Genomic DNA, 22,042 nt, shown 5'->3' on the forward strand with positions numbered 1-22,042 from the left:
ATGCTTGCAAAATACTGTATAGATAGCTTGACTGACAGCTCCAAAAATAGGGCTGGTTGTTATCTTGATGGTACAATCTTTGCAAACCTCTGTAGTAGAAGAGTAGGCCAATACCCATCTAACTTTCCAGGGTCAGGGAAAGGGGATTACAGGTATGTAAAAACATCTGGAATCACAATAAGGCCTCTTTCACAGTGGGACGTTAAAGTCGCACGTTAGAAAATGTACCATCGCAGACTAACGCACAGCAATACAAAGTCTGTGCGACATTCACAGTGCACACGTTGCGTTGTGTGTAACATGTAGCAATATTTAGATAGTGCTGCATGCTGTGCGTTTAGCAATACATTTGCTGCGTTATGTGTGTTGCACATGCGCAGTAATGTTTTTTTAAATGTAACGCATGCGCCGTTTTCGTTCCATCAATATGCAACGAAAACGGCGCACCAAGAGACACAACGTAGTACAAAATAACGTCCAATTTTATAACCTACATGCGCTGCATTAGGAGCACGTTGTGCGACCTTAACGTCGCATCAAACGCAATGTCTTAGTGTGAAAGAGCCCTAACTTGTGGCATAATTTAATTTAATGCTTTGTGGACATTTTTCATTAGAGGGGTACTCCGGGGTATTGGATAAAAGCTGACCTGTCCTTACTCTGCCTCGGCCCATCCTTGGCGCACAGCCATGCCTAAACCCCACAGGACCTGAGTGGGCAGTACTATGAACCAACCACCTGAATAACACATATATACTCACAATATGACTGAAGCACTGCTGACTGGTCCCGCCTTAAAGAGGAACTCCAGTGAAAATAATGTAATTAAAAAAGTCCTTCATTTTAACAATAATTATGTATAAATGATTTAGTCAGTGTTTGTCCGTTGTAAAAGCTTTCCTCTCCTTGATTTACATTCTGCCATTTATCACATGGTGACATTTTTACTGCTGGCAGGTGATGTCACTGGAAGTAGCTGCTGCTTGCTTTTTATGGCAGTTGGAAACAGATGTAAACAACTATTTTCCACAATGCAACAAGGTTGACAGGAAACTGCCAGGACCATGGTCCTCCCAATTTCCTGTGGGAGGGGTTTCACCACAATATCAGCCATACAGAGCCCCCTGATGATCAATTTGTGAAAAGGGATAGATTTCTCATGTAAAAGGGGGTATCAGCTACTGATTGGGATGAAGTTCAATTCTTGGTCACTGTTTCTCTTTAATTGCTCTCAGTTCGAGAACTCAGTCCTGTCTACTAATCATCTATCCCATAGCAGAGTCGCTGTTGTCCATGAGGCTCTGGTATTGGGTAGCTAAACCCTGGTAGGCGGGGCTTACATCTGGAGCTTATAGTCCGTGCCAATCAGTACAGATGGTCAAATGAGATGCAAATTAGTTCAAGTGGCAAATTCTGGTATGTTTTAGTTCCTCCCTGCTCTCCAGTGATACGGTCAGTGAAATAGATTGCGTTTACACAGTCCCCAAAGCATGCCAAATACTAGTTTAGAAGTAGTAAAGAGTGCACCTTCTCTGCTTCACATTATTTGTACGGCACAAACAGGAACATTTCAGCTCCAAGTAACACCTGATGCAGGCAGCAGTGTCTGGGCTTCTCTACGCTCATCAACACAATGACCCCAGTTCAAGTAAAGCGAGAGCGCTCACAAGGTCTACAGCAGTGGGTGGAGCTTGGATTATCAATACCATGATTGATGCAGGATCAGGCCAATCATATCACACCCAGCACCTCCACCCAGACCGTGCCGTACTAGCCCTGCAGTAACAGCAGCCTAAGGCCAGGCTCACACTTGCAATTAAAAGGCAAACGGATCTGATCACCGGTCAATCAGATCAGTTTTAACTCCATTTCCATTCAGCTGCTTCCGCTTCGTTCCCTTCCCACCCCCAAAGTGTATTTTTCTGTTCAGAACGGTCCATTTCTTCACTAGTGTGAAGAAACGTTCACTTTTCTCATTGCCCCCAATGCATGGCTTCAGGATTCGTTTTGCTGGGATCAGTGGTCCGGAAAACTTGCGGCAGGAGGAAACTTGCATTCTGTTCAGCGGATCGGATCCCCTTAGAGCGGACAGATGTGAACGGTAACATTAACCTTTCGCATCCGTTAGGATCCGATCTGTTCTGCTCTGCGAATTGACCATTTCTTAATGCCAGTGCGAACCAGGCCTTAGGGACGGTTCATTATCGTTCAAGCGCCGTCCAATCAAATGAACAGAAGGGCTTGTGAAACGGCCCTTAGTTAGGTATGAGGGTTACAGGGGGAGAGGGAAGTTCAGGAGGGGAATAAACACATGTAACACCACAAGGTTTTATGCCTTCCTCATGATACTGAAACCTGAATTCAAGTTTTGGAATTGAGCTGCACAGTCAGCGTTATACAGTATATGAATATGAGAGGAACACGGGGCAAAATTAAAAAAATAAAATGGCATGATGTACTCCTATTCCCTATGTCTGTAGATCTGTTTCTCTGTTATGTCTTATAATTTACTGCAGGATTCACTGAAACAAAAACAATATGGCCGCACTTCCTCTGTTGGGAGGAAGAGACAGAGATGTACAGTAAAACCCTTGTTATCCAGAACTTGGTTAACTAGAAGTCTCAAGCAACCAGGAAAACAAAAATGCTGGCCTTGCAGAATGCATAAATCTACTTTTACACTTCTTTATACAGTAAGACATATGTCACACATTTCAGCCACGTGATGCGATCAAATTCCTTAGAGAAAGACCTAATGCGAGGACTGATCAGTGGCAAAAGGCGACAAGGCCGCTAGAGAACTCGTTGGCTTGACACCATCAAAGCCGACACAGGATTGAGCTTAAAGAGGAACTGTTGCGAAAATCTTAAAATTTAAAATACACACAAATAAGTACATTTCTTCCAGAGTAAAATGAGCCATAAATTACTTCTCTCCTATGTTGCTGACACAGTAGGTAGTCGAAAACGGACATTACCAACAGTTTTTGGGCTAGTCCATCTCTTCATGGGGGATTCTCAGCATGGCCTTTATTCTTTATAAAGACACTCCCTGAAAATGATTCATACAAAGATGCTCGACAGCCTCCCTGCAAACTTTTTTGGCAGTTGGACAGAGCAACTGCCATTCACTAAGTGCTTTTAAAGATAAAGAAAACCCTAAGAACCCCCCATGAGAAGATGGGCTAGTCCAAAATCTGTCAATGTCAGATTTCTACTACCTAATGTGACAGCAACATAGGAGAAAAGTGATTTATGGCTCATTTAACCCCAGAAGAAATGTACTTTTTATTTGTATATGTTTACATGTATTTTACACTTTAAGATTTTTGTGACAGAGGTCCTTTAAGGCAAGTGGCGGAAACGATACAAGATTAAAGGAATACTATCGATTCACATATTTTTTTCAATTGCCACAGGAATTGTTTGGGAAGTGCTGCTACGTACTGGTGTATACATTTTAGTAGCAACTTCTTTGTTTACCGTTAGCAAAATACTTTCAAACTTTACTGACACCAAAACTGCCTGCTGACTGAGCCATGAGGAGAGGGGAAATTCCCCTCACACTTGATCAGTTAACTCTATGTGTAGCTCTGTGTGTGACAGAGAAGAGAGCTCCAAACAGCTGCAGCTCCTGTGTCCTGTGTTTCTGACTGAGGTGTCTGAAGAGAGCAGAGGAAATGTAACTAATTGTCACAGCTTTTCATACTGTTTTTGCTTTCAGAGTTTGATATGTTTGATATTTGCTTTCTGTAGTCTGATATGCAACTCTGGCTGTGCATTGAATCAGACACCCCTTCTGCAATTGATTTGTCCCAATATAGCTAAATCCTACCCTCAATAAATTACAGCTTTTGCCTCTGATATTTAACATGAAAAGTAGGAAAATGTTTACACAGCTACTTAGACATTATTTGCACAATAGAACACTTGGGTATCGATAGTATTCCTTTAATAAAATTAATTCTCCCTCCATATGGCTTCCAGAATAACGCCCCCTCCGCAGTATGGCTCACATTAATACCTGGTCCTCATACGGATATCCAGTCCTCCCAAAATAAAGAATGAAACACCCCCCCCCCCCCCCCCCTTAGTAAGGCTCTCACTGAGGACTAATCCTTCTAAAATGTTCACATCCACAGGAAGCCTTTGTACTGATACCTAGCCCTCCCCAAATACTCCCCTCCCCAGAATGGCTCCCACTAACATTTGGTCCTCCCAAAATTATGTCCAGCTTCCAGGATGGTTCCTGTTGAACCCCAATAAGTACTGCCCCTCATCGCAAAGACTTCATTGCATCTGGCAAGTGAGTTTTCTCATGCTCACATATCTTCATGGAAATTCTTATCTTTGCGTAAATGAAAATTATGGCGAAATAAAAACTGCCATATTCACTCATCTCTACTCCCATAATACTGCCCTCCCCAGTAAGATTCCTGCCGATACCCAGGCTTTCCAATATACTGCAATATATACCCTCCCCAGGAAGGCTCCCACTGGTCCTCCCTGGACCTGACATGATACTCTCCTTCCTGGTGGCCCTGCTGATCCCAAACCTCTTCTTCAGCTGGTTTCTTCTCTGAATAGGGTCTCCAGTGGCTATCCACTCCACAGCTCCCAGTCATGGAAAAGTAAAAGGAATAGTGGCCATCTTTCATATGCTAACGAGATAAACAGAGGAACACCAAGAGCCCCAATAGTGTAGTATGTATTGACAAAGGGGGTAATGACAAAGAGTAATAGTTGTTATACTCACAAGCATGGGTCACCATTAGGCAACCACTGTAAAGGCAGATGGGGAGATTATCCTGACCCCACTCAGGAATAAGAAGTCGCTCTCTGTAGATAGTAGAAAGGGTCGCAACCCTCCACCAAGGGTGGATACAATATTATATAAGAGAGAACAGAGGCGCCAAAAGGATAAAATGGGTTTTAAAGGAGCTTAAAAGCCAAAACTTGGTAATTAGAGGAGGCAGTGGTGGACTTACCTCCTCCAAGCAGACACAACACGACTGTACATTCAGTCTATTTATTAACGAACTCCAGATAAAACAAAGCAACGCGTTTCACGGGTCAGCGCCCGCTTCCTCAGGCAATAGAAAAAGGAGTTACAGCATCTAGCAAAACAAACGACACTCAGCTCCTCTGCCTTTGCTTTGTTTTATCTGGAGTTCGTTAATAAATAGACTGAATGTACAGTCGTGTTGTGTCTGCTTGGAGGGGGTAAGTCCACCACTGCCTCCTCTAATTACCAAGTTTTGGCTTTTAAGCTCCTTTAAAAACCATTTTATCCTTTTGGCGCCTCTGTTCTCTCTTATATAATCTTTCATATGCTGCTACTGAAAGAGGCCTGATATAGCACCGGTCTTGAAAGGCACATTGGAGAATCATGAGAGACCTGTAGGGACCTTCCTGAGAAAGAAGGGGGTGGTATCATGAGAAACCATTTGGAGTCTTCCTGTGGAGGAGGGTATCATGGGAGGACCAGGGATCAGTGGTAACCTTCCTGGGAGAGAGAGAGTGTAATGGAAGGAGACCAGCAGAAGCCTTTTTGGGAAGAGCAGTGGGAAGGTTAGGGACCTACTGTAAAGTAACCTTCCTGGTAAGGGGACAACCAGAGACCAGCAGGAACCTTTGTTGATGGGAAGACTGGGGTCTAGGGACAACTTTCTTAGATAGGAAGACTAGGTCCAGCTGAAGGCTTTCCGAGAAGGAAATCATGGAAGGTTTAGGGATCAGCAGGAATGTCGCTCTATCAGGATGATAACCATCATATGAGGAGCTCACATGGCTGGTCTAATACACAGAACAAAATGTAAAGGGACCTGGGCTCACAACTCACAGATAGCCAGCGCTTAACACAACATCCTAAACTAAAAGAGATTGTTGGTGCCACATATCCAACAGGCATGTGGGTTAAGCCCCTCTGCCAGCATCAAGGCCAATCTCCTAGAGGGGTCCCTATGCTAATGTAGGATGCATCCGCACCCTACACATACAATGAGCATATCCATGATTAGATACATGTCTGATATAGGATAAAGAGCCTAAAGGCTCATACACACGCTCAACAAAGGTCTTTTAAATGCATGATTATTAAACAACTTGAAGAAGTTGGACGATTTTTTGACAAGTAAAAGACGTGCAAATGACAAGGCTTTATCACTGATAAGAGACGTCCAACGACTGATAAGACGCAGCTAAAGTCAATCCAACTGTTAGACACAACTTCTCTCAGTCATTTGTCAAGTCAGTCCAACATGGCAATGTGTACGGAAGTCTGCTATGACTTTTCAACGACTTCCATTACGAACTAGAACATATTAGTCGTTCACCAGTTGAGTAATGATATGTAAATTTGTAGTTGTTCGTCAAGTCGTCCTGTGTGTATAATAGTCGTTTGCATGCCAAGACATATCTTTCCAACTTTAATCATAGTAGTTTCTAAAGTTATTTATACTAAAATACTTTTGTTGAGCATGTGTATGCGGCTCAAGAGCAACCTTACCTAAGGTCACCCACAGAGGCACCCAGGGGTGGGGGTGGGGGGGATTGGGGGGAAATCTGCTGGTGGCCCCCCTGATGTCAGACTGCACTCTACGAGGTTAGGGGCTCATGGCCCTGTGGGTGACCTCAGATAAGTTTGGTCTTAGACTTTTTATCCTATATCAGAAATGTGTCCAAACGCTGGCTATCTGCGAGTTTTGAGCCCAGGTCCCTTTACATTTTTAATCAGCAGGAATGTTCTTGAGGACAACTAATGGGAGGTCGGAGGACCTATAGGACTGGGTCCAGTGGTTGACTTCCCGGGAAATCATGAAAGATATTGGGAACTAGGCTGGGGTCTTCCTGGGGAGAGGAGGACTGAAGACCAGCAGGAGGATCATTCCCAGGTAGGTGTACCAGGGACTAGCATAGGAGGCATAATTCCCAGGTAAAGGGAACCAGCAGTAGCCCAAACATTATGAGAGACTGGGGACTGGCTGAAGCCTCTCAGGGGAAGGAGAGCAGGTGTTTTTTTTCTTTCCCTGTAGCCATTCCTGGGGTTCCACCTAAATATTAGAGCTACTATAAGGCTACTTACACACTAAGACGTTGCGTTAGGTGCTACGTTAAGGTCGCATGACGTGCACCTAACAACGCATGGTGGTGGTGGCAGAGGACGTTAGCAAAGAGCCACGTTAAGCGGCTCTTTGATGCGTCCGTGATGCGTACTATAGTACGCATGCGCTGGTGGAGACCACGTGAGCGGAACACTCCGCATCACGTGGTCCCTCCAGTGACGTCAGCACAGTGCAGTGAATATTAATTAGCCATGTGGCTAATCAATGCACCTGTGCAAGCAGGCTAACGCGGCAAAGCCGCTCTAACGCCGTAGCATGCTGCACTTTAGATTGACGTGCAGCGTTACAATGTAACGCAACGTGAGCACTGTGAACAGCCCATTGCGGTTACATTGCTGTGCGTTGGGGAGCGTTACAGGCTGCACTAACGTGCGCCTGTAATGTCTCACTGTGAAAGCACCCTAAGGGGGTAAAAAAATGCCCCCTTTTGCCAAAAAATACTTTGTTAAAAACCCCCCCCCCCCAAAAAAAAAACACGCTAGCAAGATGGCCTGAAGCAATTGAGCTGCCAGAGCTCAGATTAGTCTTGTAGGGTGGGGCTTATCACGGTTTTCAGCCTGAGACGTGGGACAGGCTGACCTGTTTTTTGGGGGGAACATTGCAGCCTGAGAGCTTTGTCAGCTTGTATTGCAGGAACTGTAGTTGTAAGAACTCCTGACCTGAATAAGTGAATCGTTTCACATCAGTCAAACAAAGATCTTATTCTGCACAGCTGGCACAAGCTCTGCTCCTCAGTGCTGCATTGGCTAAATCATCATCTGTAGCTGGGGCTTGGCTAACAATGTTGGAATTAACCTTCCTGGCGGTAAGCCCGAGCTGAGCTCGGGCTATGCCGCGCAGGAAGATATCTCAGCCCCTGGTGGGGCGATTTTCTTCATTTAAAATGCTGTACGCGCAGCTAGCACTTTGCTAGCCGCGCGTACAGCTTGATCGCTGCCGCTCTGCGGCGATCGCCCGCACGCAGCGGCGCAAGAGGCCCCCCCCCCCCCGCCAGAGCCCTGCGCTGCCCGGACCAATGAGTTCCAGGCAGCGCTATGGGCTGGATCGGAGGCGTCTGACGTCAGGACGTCAGCTGACGTCCATGACGTCATTCCGATCATCGCCATGGCGACAGGAGAAGCCAAACAGGGGAGCGCGTTATATACGCGTTCCCCTGTTTGCTATTGATGCCGGCGACGATCGCACTAGAGGGACACATGCGCCCTCTAGTGGTGTTTCATGTAGCTACCACTCTGGTAGCTTTACATGAAACAAAAAAAAAACAAAAAAAATTTTAAAAAAAGGATTTTTGCCTTTTTGGCATAAACAATTAACCGCCAGGAGGGTTAATGACAGATCAGGGCTACTTTAATAGATAAAGTTAACCTGCCACAGGGCTGGATTTACCGTAGGGCAATGTAGGCACGTGCCTACAGGCGCCTGATTATGGAAAGGCAACTCATTACCCTCCTTGAGTGCCTCCCTCCTTCCCGTCCCAAGTGCAGCATAAATAAGAGGTTACTCATCTAACTCTCGGCATTCCACTGACAAGTTCTCCCTTCAGTCTGGGGCACCTCTAGCTTCTTAGTAATAGGTAGTCATAGGTACACTCAGTATTATGGGACACCTGTAGCTACCTACATCGGGCAGGTGAAGTAAGGGAGAAGTGACAGCAGGGGCCAGGCAGCAAAGTAGCGCTGCGGTTCAATGGAGGTTTGTAGGTTCATGGAGGGCGGAGTCTAAGGTGCCAGGAGATCTGTGCCTATAGGCTCCTGTGATGTAAATCCTGACCTGCTACTTTGGTAAAGCTCTGTAAGGAAGCTTCTGTGCTCTATAACAGTGACCCCTCTGGTGATTCAGAACAAAGCTTTATTGTTCAGAGACAACGTCAGATCTATCCCAGCCAGGGTAACAGCTGTGAAGCTTATGCAAGCAGCATACTGAACACTCCACAGGAGCTACTAACGCAAGCAAACCTGTCCTTTAACATATACAGAAGATGTGACACTCTCCGCATCGCGGTGAGACAGACACGATTCTCCATCATAGGCTTCCATTATTACTGCTTTCCCCATAGCTGATTCCTGCTGCCTATTTGTTTGCATTGCGAGGTGACGTCGCCATCTTGCTGGTGGTGTCAGGAGTATAAGGCTCTTTTCCAATATGCGATTGCGTTTCAAAACTAATTTACACTATTGTGGATTGAGCTACTATGGGAGCTCAATTGCACCCTAAACGCAGCAGGACTCTGATTGCACTTCGGCCAAAATGGCAACACAATCGGAATTGCACTAATGGGATTGGCCACTGCCGTTTCCCTTCGTTTTACTGCACCCTGCATTTTTAATCAGATCGCAAAACGCAACGTAGTGGACAAGGGCCCTAATTGCTCAGCAAACTCCTGTGCATTCTCTCTCTGCACAGTTATCCATCCCGGCTATCTGACGTGTGTTAAAGGGGACCTCAACTCAGAACGTCCTCTCTGCTCTGAAAGATACACAACAGCATAATGACCTTTAAAGAGAACCTGTACTGAAAAAAAGGGCCCCTGGGGGGTACTTACCTTGGGAAGGGGAAGCCTCTGGATCCGATTGAAGCTTCCCCCGTCCTCCTCAGTCTCACGGTGGTCTCGCTGGGCCCCTCGTAAGCCACAGCAGACAATTTGTCAGGCTGTGGCTGGCTGTAGCGCAGACCTATTAGCGCCTGCAATATTTACCTTCCCCGGTTCCAGGGCAGGCGCAGTAGCGGGTCTCAGCTCGAATCAGGCGGAAATAGCCGATCCCATTTAGGTTCACTCTACTGTGCAGTACAGCGGACCCGACTGGGATCGGCTAGTTCTGCCTGATCTGAGCCGAGAGCCGCTACTGTGCCTGCACTGGAGCCGGGAAAGGTATATATTTACATGCCCGCCATTCGGAGCGGCCCAGCGAGACCCCCGAGGGACGGAGGAGGACAGGGGAAGCCACGATAGGATCGAGAGGTTTACCCCTTCTGAGGTGAGTACTCCCCAGGGGCCCTTTTTCTCTTTACAGGTTCTATTTAAACAAAAAACATTTCTTTGTTACAGCTGATGCAAATCCTAAAATAAATCTGTACTGTTTCTACTTCCTGATTCTTAGAAGCAGACATTGTTAACATTGTGTGTTTTCAAATGAGCTTCTCTGCCATCTCTGCCATAGGCAGTCACGTGACACAGGGGATAGATCAAATTACAACTTGTAATTAGACACAAATTAGGGTGAATTAGACAGGCTAAACTCTCTGAATACATAAAGGGTGCATTTCTGTATGTTTTCCTTCTGTCCTATGCACTGCTGCCAGTACAAAATACCAGAGCCAGGATGCCAGTGCCCACACACTCTGCTGCCAGTACAAAATACCAGAGCCAGGATGCCAGTGCCCACACACTCTGCTGTCAGTACAAGACACCGGAGATACTAGAGCCCACACACTGCTGCCAGTACAGGACAAGAGAGAGCCCAGTGCCCACACACTGCTGCCAGTACAAGACACCGGAGATACTAGAGCCCACACACTGCTGCAAGTACAGGACAAGAGAGAGCCCAGTGCCCACACACTGCTGTCAGTACAAGACACCGGAGATACTAGAGCCCACACACTGCTGCCAGTACAAGACACCGGAGATACTAGAGCCCACACACTGCTGTCAGTACAAGACACCGGAGATACCAGAGCCAGGATGCCAGTGCCCACACATTGCTGCCAGTACAGGACACCAGTGCCAGGATACCGATGCCCACACACTGCTGCCAGTACAGGACACCAGAGATCCCAGTGCCCACTCGCTGCTGTCAGTACAGGACACCAGAGATCCCTGTGCCCACTCACTGCTGCCAGTACAGGACACTAGGGATACCAGTGCCAGGATACCGGTGCCCACACACTGCTGCCAGTACAGGTTGCCAGAGATACCAGAGCCAGGATACCGGCGCCCACACACTGCTGCCAGTACAACAAAGATACCAGAGCCAGGATCCCAGTGCCCACACACTGCTGCCAGTACAAGACACCGGAGATACCAGAGCCAGGATACCAGTGCCCACACACTGCTGCCAGTACAGGATACCGGTGCCCACACACTGCTGACATTACAAGACACCGGAGATACCAGAGCCAGGATACCGGGGCCCACACACTGCTGCCAGTACAGGATACCAGAGCCAGGATACCAGTGCCCACACACTGCTGCCAGTACAGGATACCAGAGCCAGGATACTAGTGCCCACACCCTGCTGCCAGTACAGGATACCAGTGCCCACACACTGCTGCCAGTATAGGATACCAGAGCCAGGATACCGGTGCCCACACACTGCTGCCAGTACAAGACACCGGAGATACCAGAGCCAGGATACCGGTGCCCACACACTGCTGCCAGTACAGGATACCAGAGCCAGGATACCGGTGCCCACACACTGCTGCCAGTACAAGACACCGGAGATACCAGAGCCAGGATACCGGTGCCCACACACTGCTGCCAGTACAGGATACCAGAGCCAGGATCCCAGTGCCCACACACTGCTGCCAGTACAAGACACCGGAGATACCAGAGCCCACACACTGCTGCCAGTACAGGACACCGGAGATACTAGAGCCCACACACTGCTGCCAGTACAAGACACCGGAGATACTACAGCCAGGATACCGGTGCCCACACACTGCTGCCAGTACAGGATACCAGAGCCAGGATACCGGTGCCCACACACTGCTGCCAGTACAAGACACCGGAGATACTACAGCCAGGATACCAGTGTCCACACACTGTTGCCAGTACAGGATACCAGAGCCAGGATACCGGTGCCCACACACTGCTGCCAGTACAGGATACCAGAGCCAGGATCCCAGTGCCCACACACTGCTGCCAGTACAAGACACCGGAGATACCAGAGCCCACACACTGCTGCCAGTACAGGACACCGGAGATACTAGAGCCCACACACTGCTGCCAGTACAAGACACCGGAGATACTACAGCCAGGATACCGGTGCCCACACACTGCTGCCAGTACAGGATACCAGAGCCAGGATACCGGTGCCCACACACTGCTGCCAGTACAAGACACCGGAGATACTACAGCCAGGATACCGGTGCCCACACACTGCTGCCAGTACAGGATACCAGAGCCAGGATCCCAGTGCCCACACACTGCTGCCAGTACAAGACACCGGAGATACCAGAGCCAGGATACCGGTGCCCACACACTGCTGCCAGTACAAGACACCGGAGATACCAGAGCCAGGATACCGGTGCCCACACACTGCTGCCAGTACAAGACACCGGAGATACCAGAGCCAGGATACTGGTGCCCACACACTGCTGCCAGTACAGGATACCGGTGCCCACACACTGCTGCCAGTACAGGATACCGGTGCCCACACACTGCTGCCAGTACAGGATACCGGTGCCCACACACTGCTGCCAGTACAGGATACCGGTGCCCACACACTGCTGCCAGTACAGGATACCGGTGCCCACACACTGCTGCCAGTACAGGAGAGCAGCAGAGATATGAGAGGCCAGTCACTTCGCCCGGTCGGCATAGACTCAGTTTTGGGTGGGAGCACCGTGGCCGCTGGATAGAAGGAGACGTAGTGAGGACTGGTCAGTGCAAGGATCCGTTATTCTGATCATCCAGTGCAATCTTCCCCATAATCTGCTGTTCCAATTCCCCGCCGCCCACCGGCAGCTGAAAGAAGTTTATTTCTGCAGCTAAGGCAGCCATGGCAGCAGGGTCCTGCCCAAACTGCGCCCGCAGCATCATGTCCATCTTTTCCAGGCGCCGCTTCAACCTTTTGGCTTCACGCTCCTTAACGAGTCTGGCCTGGCGCTTCTCCGGCGTCTCATTGGCCCGTTTTAGCCGCATGGCCTCGCGATCCCTCTGCAGGCGTCTGGCCCTTTGTTCATCCGTTTCCTGCATCCTCTGCTGTCGCTTGGCTTCCCGGTCTCTCATCCTCCTCATCTCTCGTTCCTCCGGGGTCTCGCTGTCCCGCCGGCTCTTCTTAGCGGTGCGCTCTCGCTCTAATCGCTGCATTCGTGCCTCCACGGGCTCGTTCTGTCTGCGAGACGACCACTTGCGAGCTGTGAGGGACTGGGCCGCCATCATCTTCCTGTAGGCTACGCAGCTGTTGCACACCAGAAGAACTCCAGCAGGGTACACCGCGGTGCAGTTCCCATCTTCATCACTAGAGGGTTTGTGGTCGTTCTGTTCCCAGGAGTCTGTGCACAAAACTTCTGGCAACTTCTCACTGAAAAGCAAGTGGGAGAAGGTCAGCGCTAAAGCATTGTAACCTATCCAAGGATTAAAGGGGAACTGAAGAGAGAGGTATATGGAGGCTGCCATGTTTATTTCCTTTTAAGCAATACCAGTTCCCTTTCAGCCCTGCTGATCCTCTGCCTCTAATACTATTAGCCATAGCCCCTGAACAAGCATGCAGCAGATCAGGTGTTTCAGACTTTAAAGTCAGATCTGGCAAGACTAGCTGCATGCTTGTTTCTGGTGTTAATCAGATACTACTGCAGAGAAATAGACCAGCAGGGCTGCCAGGCAACTGGTATTGATTAAGAGGAAATAAATATGGCAGCCTCCGCTCCGTATACCTCCTACTTCAGTTCCCCTTTAAAGTGAATGGGAACCGCATTTAAAGAAAAATGAAGCAAATACTTACCTAAGGAGAGGGAAGGCTCTGGGTCGTATAGAGCCTTCGGTCTCCTCTCTCGGTGAGCTCTATCTGTGCTGGCCGCCCCCCCCCCCCCCCCCCGTCCGTTTCAATCCCCCGCCAAAAGGGTATTTGGAGGTCTTCAGGAGCCGTGTCCTCCCGAAGACGTACGGCTCCATACTGCACAGGCGTGAGCGTGCAAGAGAGCGTGCTTGCGCCGGTGCAGTACAGGGCAGCCCTTCAGGAGCACTCGGGCTCCCTGAAGAATTCTGAAGCCTCCTTCGGCCGGGTAAAGCAGTATATGACTAAATTAGTCAAATACTGCTACCGGGCGAGCCAGCACTGGAACGAGGGGACCAGGAGAGGAGCGGGAAAGGCTCTATAGGACCCAGAGCCTTCCCTCTCCTTGGGTAAATATCTGTCTCATTTTTTTAAATGCGGTTCCCATTCACTTTAATAGAGGCAAGATACAAGACTTACACTCTGACTAGACACTTGAGAGAAGGGTGACACAAACACTTGAAAAAAAATGTGTGATCGCTGTGCCATGTACTGCTCTGTTGAGAATAAGGACATTTTGTAATAGTCACACCCAAATGTCCTGACCCAGAAGGTAGGTCATCCCCCCCCCCCATTTGTCGATCTTTATTTTTATTGTACCCAATCTATGTTTAGTTGTCCAATTTACAACCATAGGGTTGTTAAAGCAGCAGGGAAAGCCGTACTCTCCTAGGGGAAAAAAATACATATAGAAGTAGATAAATACTTCTACTTACATAACATATGTATTGTACTGTTCACATTTTGGTTTCAGTGAATTCTATGTAGTAAGTAAAGAGAAAACTGTTCCAGGCATTTTCCATCTTTACTGCTTCTGACAAGAAGCTAATCCTGATGTATTTTCCTCCCTTACTCTTTTTCTCCTAGAAACTGCACTGCACATATCTAACTTGCTTCGTAAATAACAAATGTGAGCACAGCATAGGTCGTATTTTAAGCGGCTTCTGCAGAGGGGTGAGGTGTATTTCCCTCCTCAGCCTCATGTCACTCTGAACTGCCCTCAGCCAAATCAGTGAGGAGCAGGAATGTTGGAGGGGTTAAAAACAGCTTCCCTCTCCCCAGCAATGTACCAGAAAGGAGCCAGGCTGACTGAGAAAAGATTTGTTACAGCAGACACATTTATGATTATATTGGAATGTTTGAAATGCAGACTGCATGTAGACCACATAATAAACACAGAGCAGTGAGTAAATAATATTTGATTTTGTGGAAGAAAATTCATCTAGACTAGAGTGTCACCTCCACAATGACTCTGTGTGAAGCCCAAATTTTAACTGAAGTCTAGGAGAGAATTGTATCATTTATTTCAAGAACTTAAAGAGATGAGAAGAGATGAGAAGTTTTCTTCTGAGTGAGTGGGCGACCTACCTGCCATGCCAACTACACCAATTTCTCTGGCCCCACCCCCACCCCTTCCAATAGCGAAAGAATAAGTTGAGAAAACCTGGTAAAAAAATGTATTATACTTTAAAGGGATACTGTAGGGGGGGTCAGGGGAAAAAGAGTTGAACTTTCCCGGGGCTTCTAACGGTCCCCCGCAGACATCCTGTGTTGGCGCAGCACCGGTGCTCCGGCCCCGCCTCCGGTTCACTTCTGGAATTTCAGACTTTAAAGTCTGAAAACCACTGCGCCTGCGTTGCCGTGTCCTCGATCCCGCTGATGTCATCAAGAGCGCACAGCGCAGGCCCAGTATGGTCTGTGTCTGCGCAGTACACTCCTGGTGACATCAGCGGGAGCGAGGACACGGGCGTGCAGGCGCAGTGGTTTTCTGACTTTAAAGTCAGAAATTCCAGAAGTGAACTGGAGGCGGGGCCGGAGCATCGGTGAGTGGCTGCGCCAACACAGGATGTCTGCGGGGGACCATTAGAAGCCCCGGGTAAGTTCAGCTCATTTTCCCCCGACCCCCCTACAGTATCCCTTTAAGTAGTCCCTCATATTACATAGAAATGGTAAAATTGGACAAAAAAAATATTGCATCATTATTCTGGATTCTGAAGAAAGTCTGCAATACCAAGGGCCTCGATTCATAAAAGGCTGAGCGATAAAATATTCTTGTCATTCTGGACCTCTGTCGCGAAAATCTTAAAAATGTAAAATACATGTAAACATATACAAACAAGAAGTGTGTTTCTACCGGAGTAAAATGGGCCATCCATTACTTTTCTTCTATGTTGCTGTCACTTACAGTAGGTAGTAGAAATCTGACATTACCGACAGATTTTGGACTAGCCCATCTTCTCATGGGGAGTTCTTAGGGTTTTCTTTATTTCAACACAGGTGAAAAGTCATTTATGGCTCATTTTACGCTGGAAGAAACGTACTTCTTATTTCTAGGGGTTTTAAATTTTAAGATTTTCGCGACAGTTCCTCTTTAAAATACTGCATTCAGTGTTTTAGACTTTTTTGTGTCAATTCATAAAGATTTTCACAGCTGCCTTTGAAGTTCGGTAAATTACCGTAGTAACAGCAGAAGTGTGAAGCAGTCGCTCTTTTGTTACAAGCTGTAATTACATGCAGTGAGGACATTATGGTAGTAAGAGGCATCCCCGACATCCCTTTAGAATGCACGTTTTCTTATACTGCCTCTGCTCGCTCTGAATCTCCGTCCATTAGTCTTTCTTAACACTTTATTGCCACAGCTTAGATGAACTCCAAGGGACTTTACATATGTCCTAATTATGCGATTTTACCCACTAGTTCCTCGCATATTCAATCAGGAACTGAATGGGTTACACCGCTGAAGGGTATCTGGGGAAATCTGTTTTGTTCCTATCCTCTGCTGGCTGCCTGGGGCTAGATAAGTTTGTCCCACTGAGAAGCAGCGGATCCTATCAAAATCCTATCAGGAGACAGGGGCTGTTTCTATTGGCTCCCTGCTCCTGTCAGTCAGCAGCTACAGCTATCTCTGCTTCTGCTTCTGAGAGTCACAGTTACCAGCACAGACTCACAGAGACTTCGCATTGTTAAAGGGGAACTGAAGTAAGAGGTATACAGAGGCTGCCATATTTATTTCCTTTTAATCAATACCAGTTGTCTGGCAGCCCTGCTGGTCTATTTCTCTGCTGTAGTATCTGAATAACACCAGAAACAAGCATGCAGCTAATATTGTCAGATCTGACAATGTCAGAAACACCTGATCTGCTGCATGCTTGTTCAGGGGCTATGGCTAATAGTATTAGAGGCAGAGGATCAGCAGGGCTGCCAGGTAACTAGCATTGCTTAAAAGGAAATAAACATGGCAGCCTCCATATACCTCTCTCTTCAGGTCCCCTTTAAGACCTCACCAGAGGTGGCGGTAATTATCGTCTGTATTACCGCTTGTTGTAGGATTTATGAATTGACATTTGCTGACGTGTTGAGGTAATTGCAGCATAAGTCAGTAATTTACCTCACTGCTCGGTAATTTGAGCTTTTCATGCGGTAACAGCTTTTATGAATTGACACTTTCCTAAGTGCTCGGTAAAGTCAGCTGTTTTCTGCATTACCGAATGCGGGAATGCTTTATGAATTGAGGCCCAATTGTGGGTTACAGAGAAAGGCTGAGCTTCAGGTCCTGCAAATGGTGTAAGGCTGCGTCCACACTAGGTCCGGAAACATATCCGTGGCTGCGTTTTTCAAACCTGATGAAAAACGGAGTCCCGGATACTAATGTTTAAAATAGCAGCCAGCCTCACCCAAGTAAAAAACGGATCCGTCTGCGTTTGCGGGGATCCGTTTTCAAAACCTGAACGGAAGGTCCGGACCTGCTGCATTTTCACGCAACGGATCAGGACCACGGATACACGCAGGGGTAGTGAAAAGCAATGAGAAAACGCATCTCCAGCTCCACAGGCAAAAAAACGGATGTGAAAACGGATAGCCTGAGCTTTATGATTGGCCCAAAAAATCCTCCCACTCCTTCCTAATGATAGAGACGTTTTCTGTCAGGGAAAAACCTGAACGGAAACGGATACAAAACTGATGCAAAACTGATGCAAAACTGATGCACTTTCATCAGTTTGCAGTACGGTGGTACTTCCCCTAATCTTCCCCGGATCCGGACTGCAGTGTCCGTCCTGCATCTGTGTCTAGTGTGGACCTAGCCTTACTGGAGTCAGAGCCTACAGATGGGGTCCCCAGGGCCAAACTACAGAGGAGTTTAAAATCACAGACCGTACGGCCTTGAGAGGAACCCAGTAAAGGTGTGGATACTCAGTGGACCACCAGCTGAAGCTTCTGGTTATAGAATCTGTACTGAGACCAACATGTAGAGGAAAGGGCAGGATCGGGGTTGATCAGGTTAAACTAATAAAACAACAACAAAAAACTGAAAAAACAAACCACAAGCCTAACATATTATAAAGGTCACCCGAAGCGAAAATAAACTAATTAAATAAACAATTGTATCTATCTTCCTTCTCCTAAAAATGACTTTTTAAGATATTCCAGTTTTATTTTATGTTTAAATCTAGTTTTTAAGTTTTAACTATTTTATTGTTTTGGTCAATGACACATTCATTAAAGGATGCCAGAGCTAAAATCTATGAACTATTGACTTTTTATCTCTTCGCTGCTCTCAAAAGCCATTTTCTGCAAGGAAAGTGTTACATAGTTATTTGGGTTGAAAAAAAAAAAAAGACATCCATCCATCCATCAAGTTCAACCAGAGTGTTTTATAGTTAGAATTTCTTATCAGTTAGGGTCACACTGTAGTCTCGGACAGGAACTGCCACTTACATACCTGATATTTAACTCTTTCAGGCAGAGACAGAAAAAAAAGGAACACAGCATAGTTATTAGTGTGCTAGGCACTGTACATACACATGTCTATCTCATCATGTCACTTCAGGTATCCTTTAAAGAGGAAGCCTCCAGGTGCTCCAGAAGCTTCCCTGATCTACTGGGACCCCTTTCACAGACGTCTGGGACCATCTTCACCTTTGCGGCCACACGCCCCTCCATGTACGAGCGCGGCCACAATGTGCAGGCACCAGTGGGTTTGCGCTCTATAGATCACGTTACAGGTGTCCTTTAAAAGCAAAGCTGAGCTAAAAATTAAAAAAGTCAAAATAAACCTACACACGGCATACTTACCTTCCGTTCAGTCTACTCAATCTCTTCCAGAGGCCTGTTTGTCCATTGTGATCAATGGAATTCTCCGTCCTACACTTTGAAAATGACCATTACCCCATAGCAGCTTCCTAGTTAGCACACTGTTAAACTGTTATACCGCCCACTTTGAGCCATAGGGAAACATGGACATTACCTTGCACATCAGTTGTCCTTTCAGTTATAACTGACAGAAACTGATATATTTCAGTTCTGACAAAATCTTGTCAGAAATGGAAGGAATCGTTGTAAGAAGAAAATGGTGAGCTTCTGCGAGGAACTGACGGAGAGGCAAGTATTAAATATTCATTTGCAGGTCCAACAAGTGTTTATTACAATTTTAACTTGGTTCAGGTTCACCTTAAAGTGACCCAGACCCCCATAAGCATGGATGCGTCCCTCGCCGTCCTTCTGCGGTCTTCCGCAATCTTCTCCAGTAAGCGGCTGTGTGACGTCACCAGGGGGCCTTCTGCGCAAGCACGGATCTTCTGCGCAAGCGCAGAAGGCCCCGGCTGACGTCACTCAGTCTGACTGAACTGTCTACCGGGGTTTCGTTGCGGCCACACAGAGGATTCCGGGCGGACAGCGGGAGGCACACGTGAGGACGGCGAGGGACGCATCCATGCTTATGGGGCTGGAGGAAGCACCGGGTAAGTAAAGAAAAAAAAAAACAGGCTTTATATTCATCTCTGGGTCACTTTAAGAACCCAGATAAGCAGCCCGCTGTGCACACCCACCTGTTGAAGGTAGCATGAGTGGAGAATTGGGCCCCGCACACGGCACAGTTGGACATCTGATCCTCCGAGTGGATGAGCAGGTGACGGCCCAGGGAGCCCGGCGAGCTGAGAGCACGGCCACACACCGGACACAGGTAGCTCTTAGCACTGACCACAGCGGCTGTGTGCTGTAACAACAAACACATAAACAGATTACAGAATACGCCACTATTCTCAGTGTACAGTGTCAGCAGGAAAATGCCACACTGCTGAAAGGACCACTGTAGTGAGAGGGATATGGAGGCTGACATATTTATTTCCTTTTAACCTCCTTGCCGGTTATCCCGAGGGGTAACCTGCGCAGGAGGATATCTCAGGCCCCGCTGGGCCGATTTGCATAATTTTTTTCCCTACACGCAGCTAGCACTTTGCTAGCTGCGTGTAGGTCGCGATCGCCGCCGCTCGCCGCCGATTCGCCGCTACCCGCCACGCCGAGCCGCCCCCCCCCCCCGCCCCAGACCCCTGCGCAGCCTGACCAATCAGTGCCAGGCAGCGCTAAGGGGCGGATCGGAGTTCCCTCTGACGTCACGACGTCTATGACGTCGGTGACGTCATCCCGCCCGGTCGCCATGGCGACCGGGGAAGCCCTGCAGGAAATCCCGTTCTCAACGGGATTCCCTGCATACTCTGATCGCCGAAGGCGATCGGAGTGGGTGGGGGGATGCCGCCGCTTAGCGGCTATCATGTAGCGAGCCCTGGGCTCGCTACATGATTTAAAAAAAATAAAAATAAAAAAAAAGTGCGGCGCTGCCTCCTTGCCGGATTTTTTAGACCGGCAAGGAGGTTAAGCAATACCAGTTGCCTGGCTGCCCTGCTGATCCTCTGCCTCTAATACTTTCAGCCATACACCCTGAACAAGCATGCAGCAGAGATCGGGGGTTTCTCACATTGTCAGATCTGACAAGACTAGCTGCATGCTTGTTTCTGGTGTTATTCAGACACTACTGCAGCCAAATAGACCAACTGGGCTGCCAGGCAACTGGTATTGTTTAAAAGGAAATAAATATGGCAGTCTCCACAAACCCTTCGCTAGCTCCAGATACTGACCTACATATACCAATCAGCTTTCTGCATTACAAAACAATGACACATACTGCTGAACCCCCCTCCCTCCCTTCCTGCCAGGGCTGTGGAGTCGGTACAAAAATCCACCAACTCCTCAGTTTAGAACTCCACAGACTCCTCTAATTTGCATATTACAATCTTGTTGATTGAAAGTATGTAACATAAAATGCATCTCTTAACTGCCAATGGTTAGGAATTTTAAAACACGACTGAAGTGAGAGGGATATGGAGGCTGCAAAATTTATTCCCGTTTAAACAATACCAGTTACCTGGCTATTTGGCTGATCTTCTGCCTCTAATACTTTTAGTCATAGGCTAAATCTAGTCCTTGTAAAAGGTACAGACCGAAGAACATCTATCAGGCCCTAGGCAATGTAAGTGTGGGTACATGTAAGAGTGATGTGCAGGTACTCTGCAGGGGAATGAGGAGATTCTTCCTCTATTACACATTCTTCATGCACAATCTGAACCAGGTTTATGGGTGACAGACAACACCTCTCTGTTCAATGTGCACAGCATTCTCAGTGGATTCCCTGCAGCTCTGTGGGGAGTGCATATGTAGAGTATAGTACTACTGTGTAACAAAGTAAACCTGAGACAGATGAAATTAAAGTTTTATACATACCTGGGGCTTCTTCCAGCCCCCTTCAGGCCAATCAGTCCCTCGTTGTCCTCCTCCACCACCTGGATCTTCTGCTATGAGTCCAGGTACTTGAGCCAGTCAGGCGTAGTGCGCATGCACACACTCCGCCGCCAGGAGCATACTACACCTGTGCAGCACTATTGCGCAGGTGCAGAACGCTCCTGGCTGTGGGAGCGGCACATGGCTGGACTGTGCTGACTGGCTGAATTACCGGGACTCATAGCAGAAGATCCAGGTGGTGGAGGAGGACAGCGAGGGACTGATTGGCCTGAAGGGGGCTGGAAGAAGCCCCAGGTATGTATAAAAAAACGTTTCTTTTCATCCGTCTCAGGTACCCTTTAATTTGTAGTCACCAAACCAAATTTTAACATATCAAATTATTTGATTTCATGAGCAAAGGTAGTGCATACATTTGCACAAACCAGCATCAATGCAGAATTATTTCCATCTCATTGACCATCTCTATTAGTGAATCCAACACGATTAGAAGGAGGCACTCCAAAGGCGTATAAACAGTTGTTTATTCCACAGGTGACTAACACAACATGTTTCGGGGTTTCCCCCTTTCTCAAGTGTACAATCACCCTCCACAGTACAACAACTTATGAAGCATAGTGCACCACACCCACAACG

General features: G+C 47.6%; 1 protein-coding gene across 1 annotated transcript in view; it reads right to left on the reverse strand.

Moving 5' to 3' along the window:
- Nucleotides 1-12,577: 12,577 nt before the first annotated feature.
- ZNF821 (zinc finger protein 821) overlaps nt 12,578-22,042 on the reverse strand; it is a 46,395-nt gene continuing 36,930 nt past the window's right edge. Inside the window, exons 6-7 of the mRNA XM_068260682.1 lie at nt 19,663-19,829; nt 12,578-13,366 (exon numbers count right to left, since the gene is read on the reverse strand). Of these exons, the coding sequence (XP_068116783.1) occupies nt 12,724-13,366; nt 19,663-19,829 (810 nt within the window). The 3' untranslated portion in view covers nt 12,578-12,723. The remainder of the gene's footprint in view (nt 13,367-19,662; nt 19,830-22,042) is intronic.

The sequence above is a fragment of the Hyperolius riggenbachi genome, chromosome 11 (genome assembly GCF_040937935.1).
Source record: "Hyperolius riggenbachi isolate aHypRig1 chromosome 11, aHypRig1.pri, whole genome shotgun sequence".
In the NCBI taxonomy this organism is placed as follows: domain Eukaryota; kingdom Metazoa; phylum Chordata; class Amphibia; order Anura; family Hyperoliidae; genus Hyperolius; species Hyperolius riggenbachi.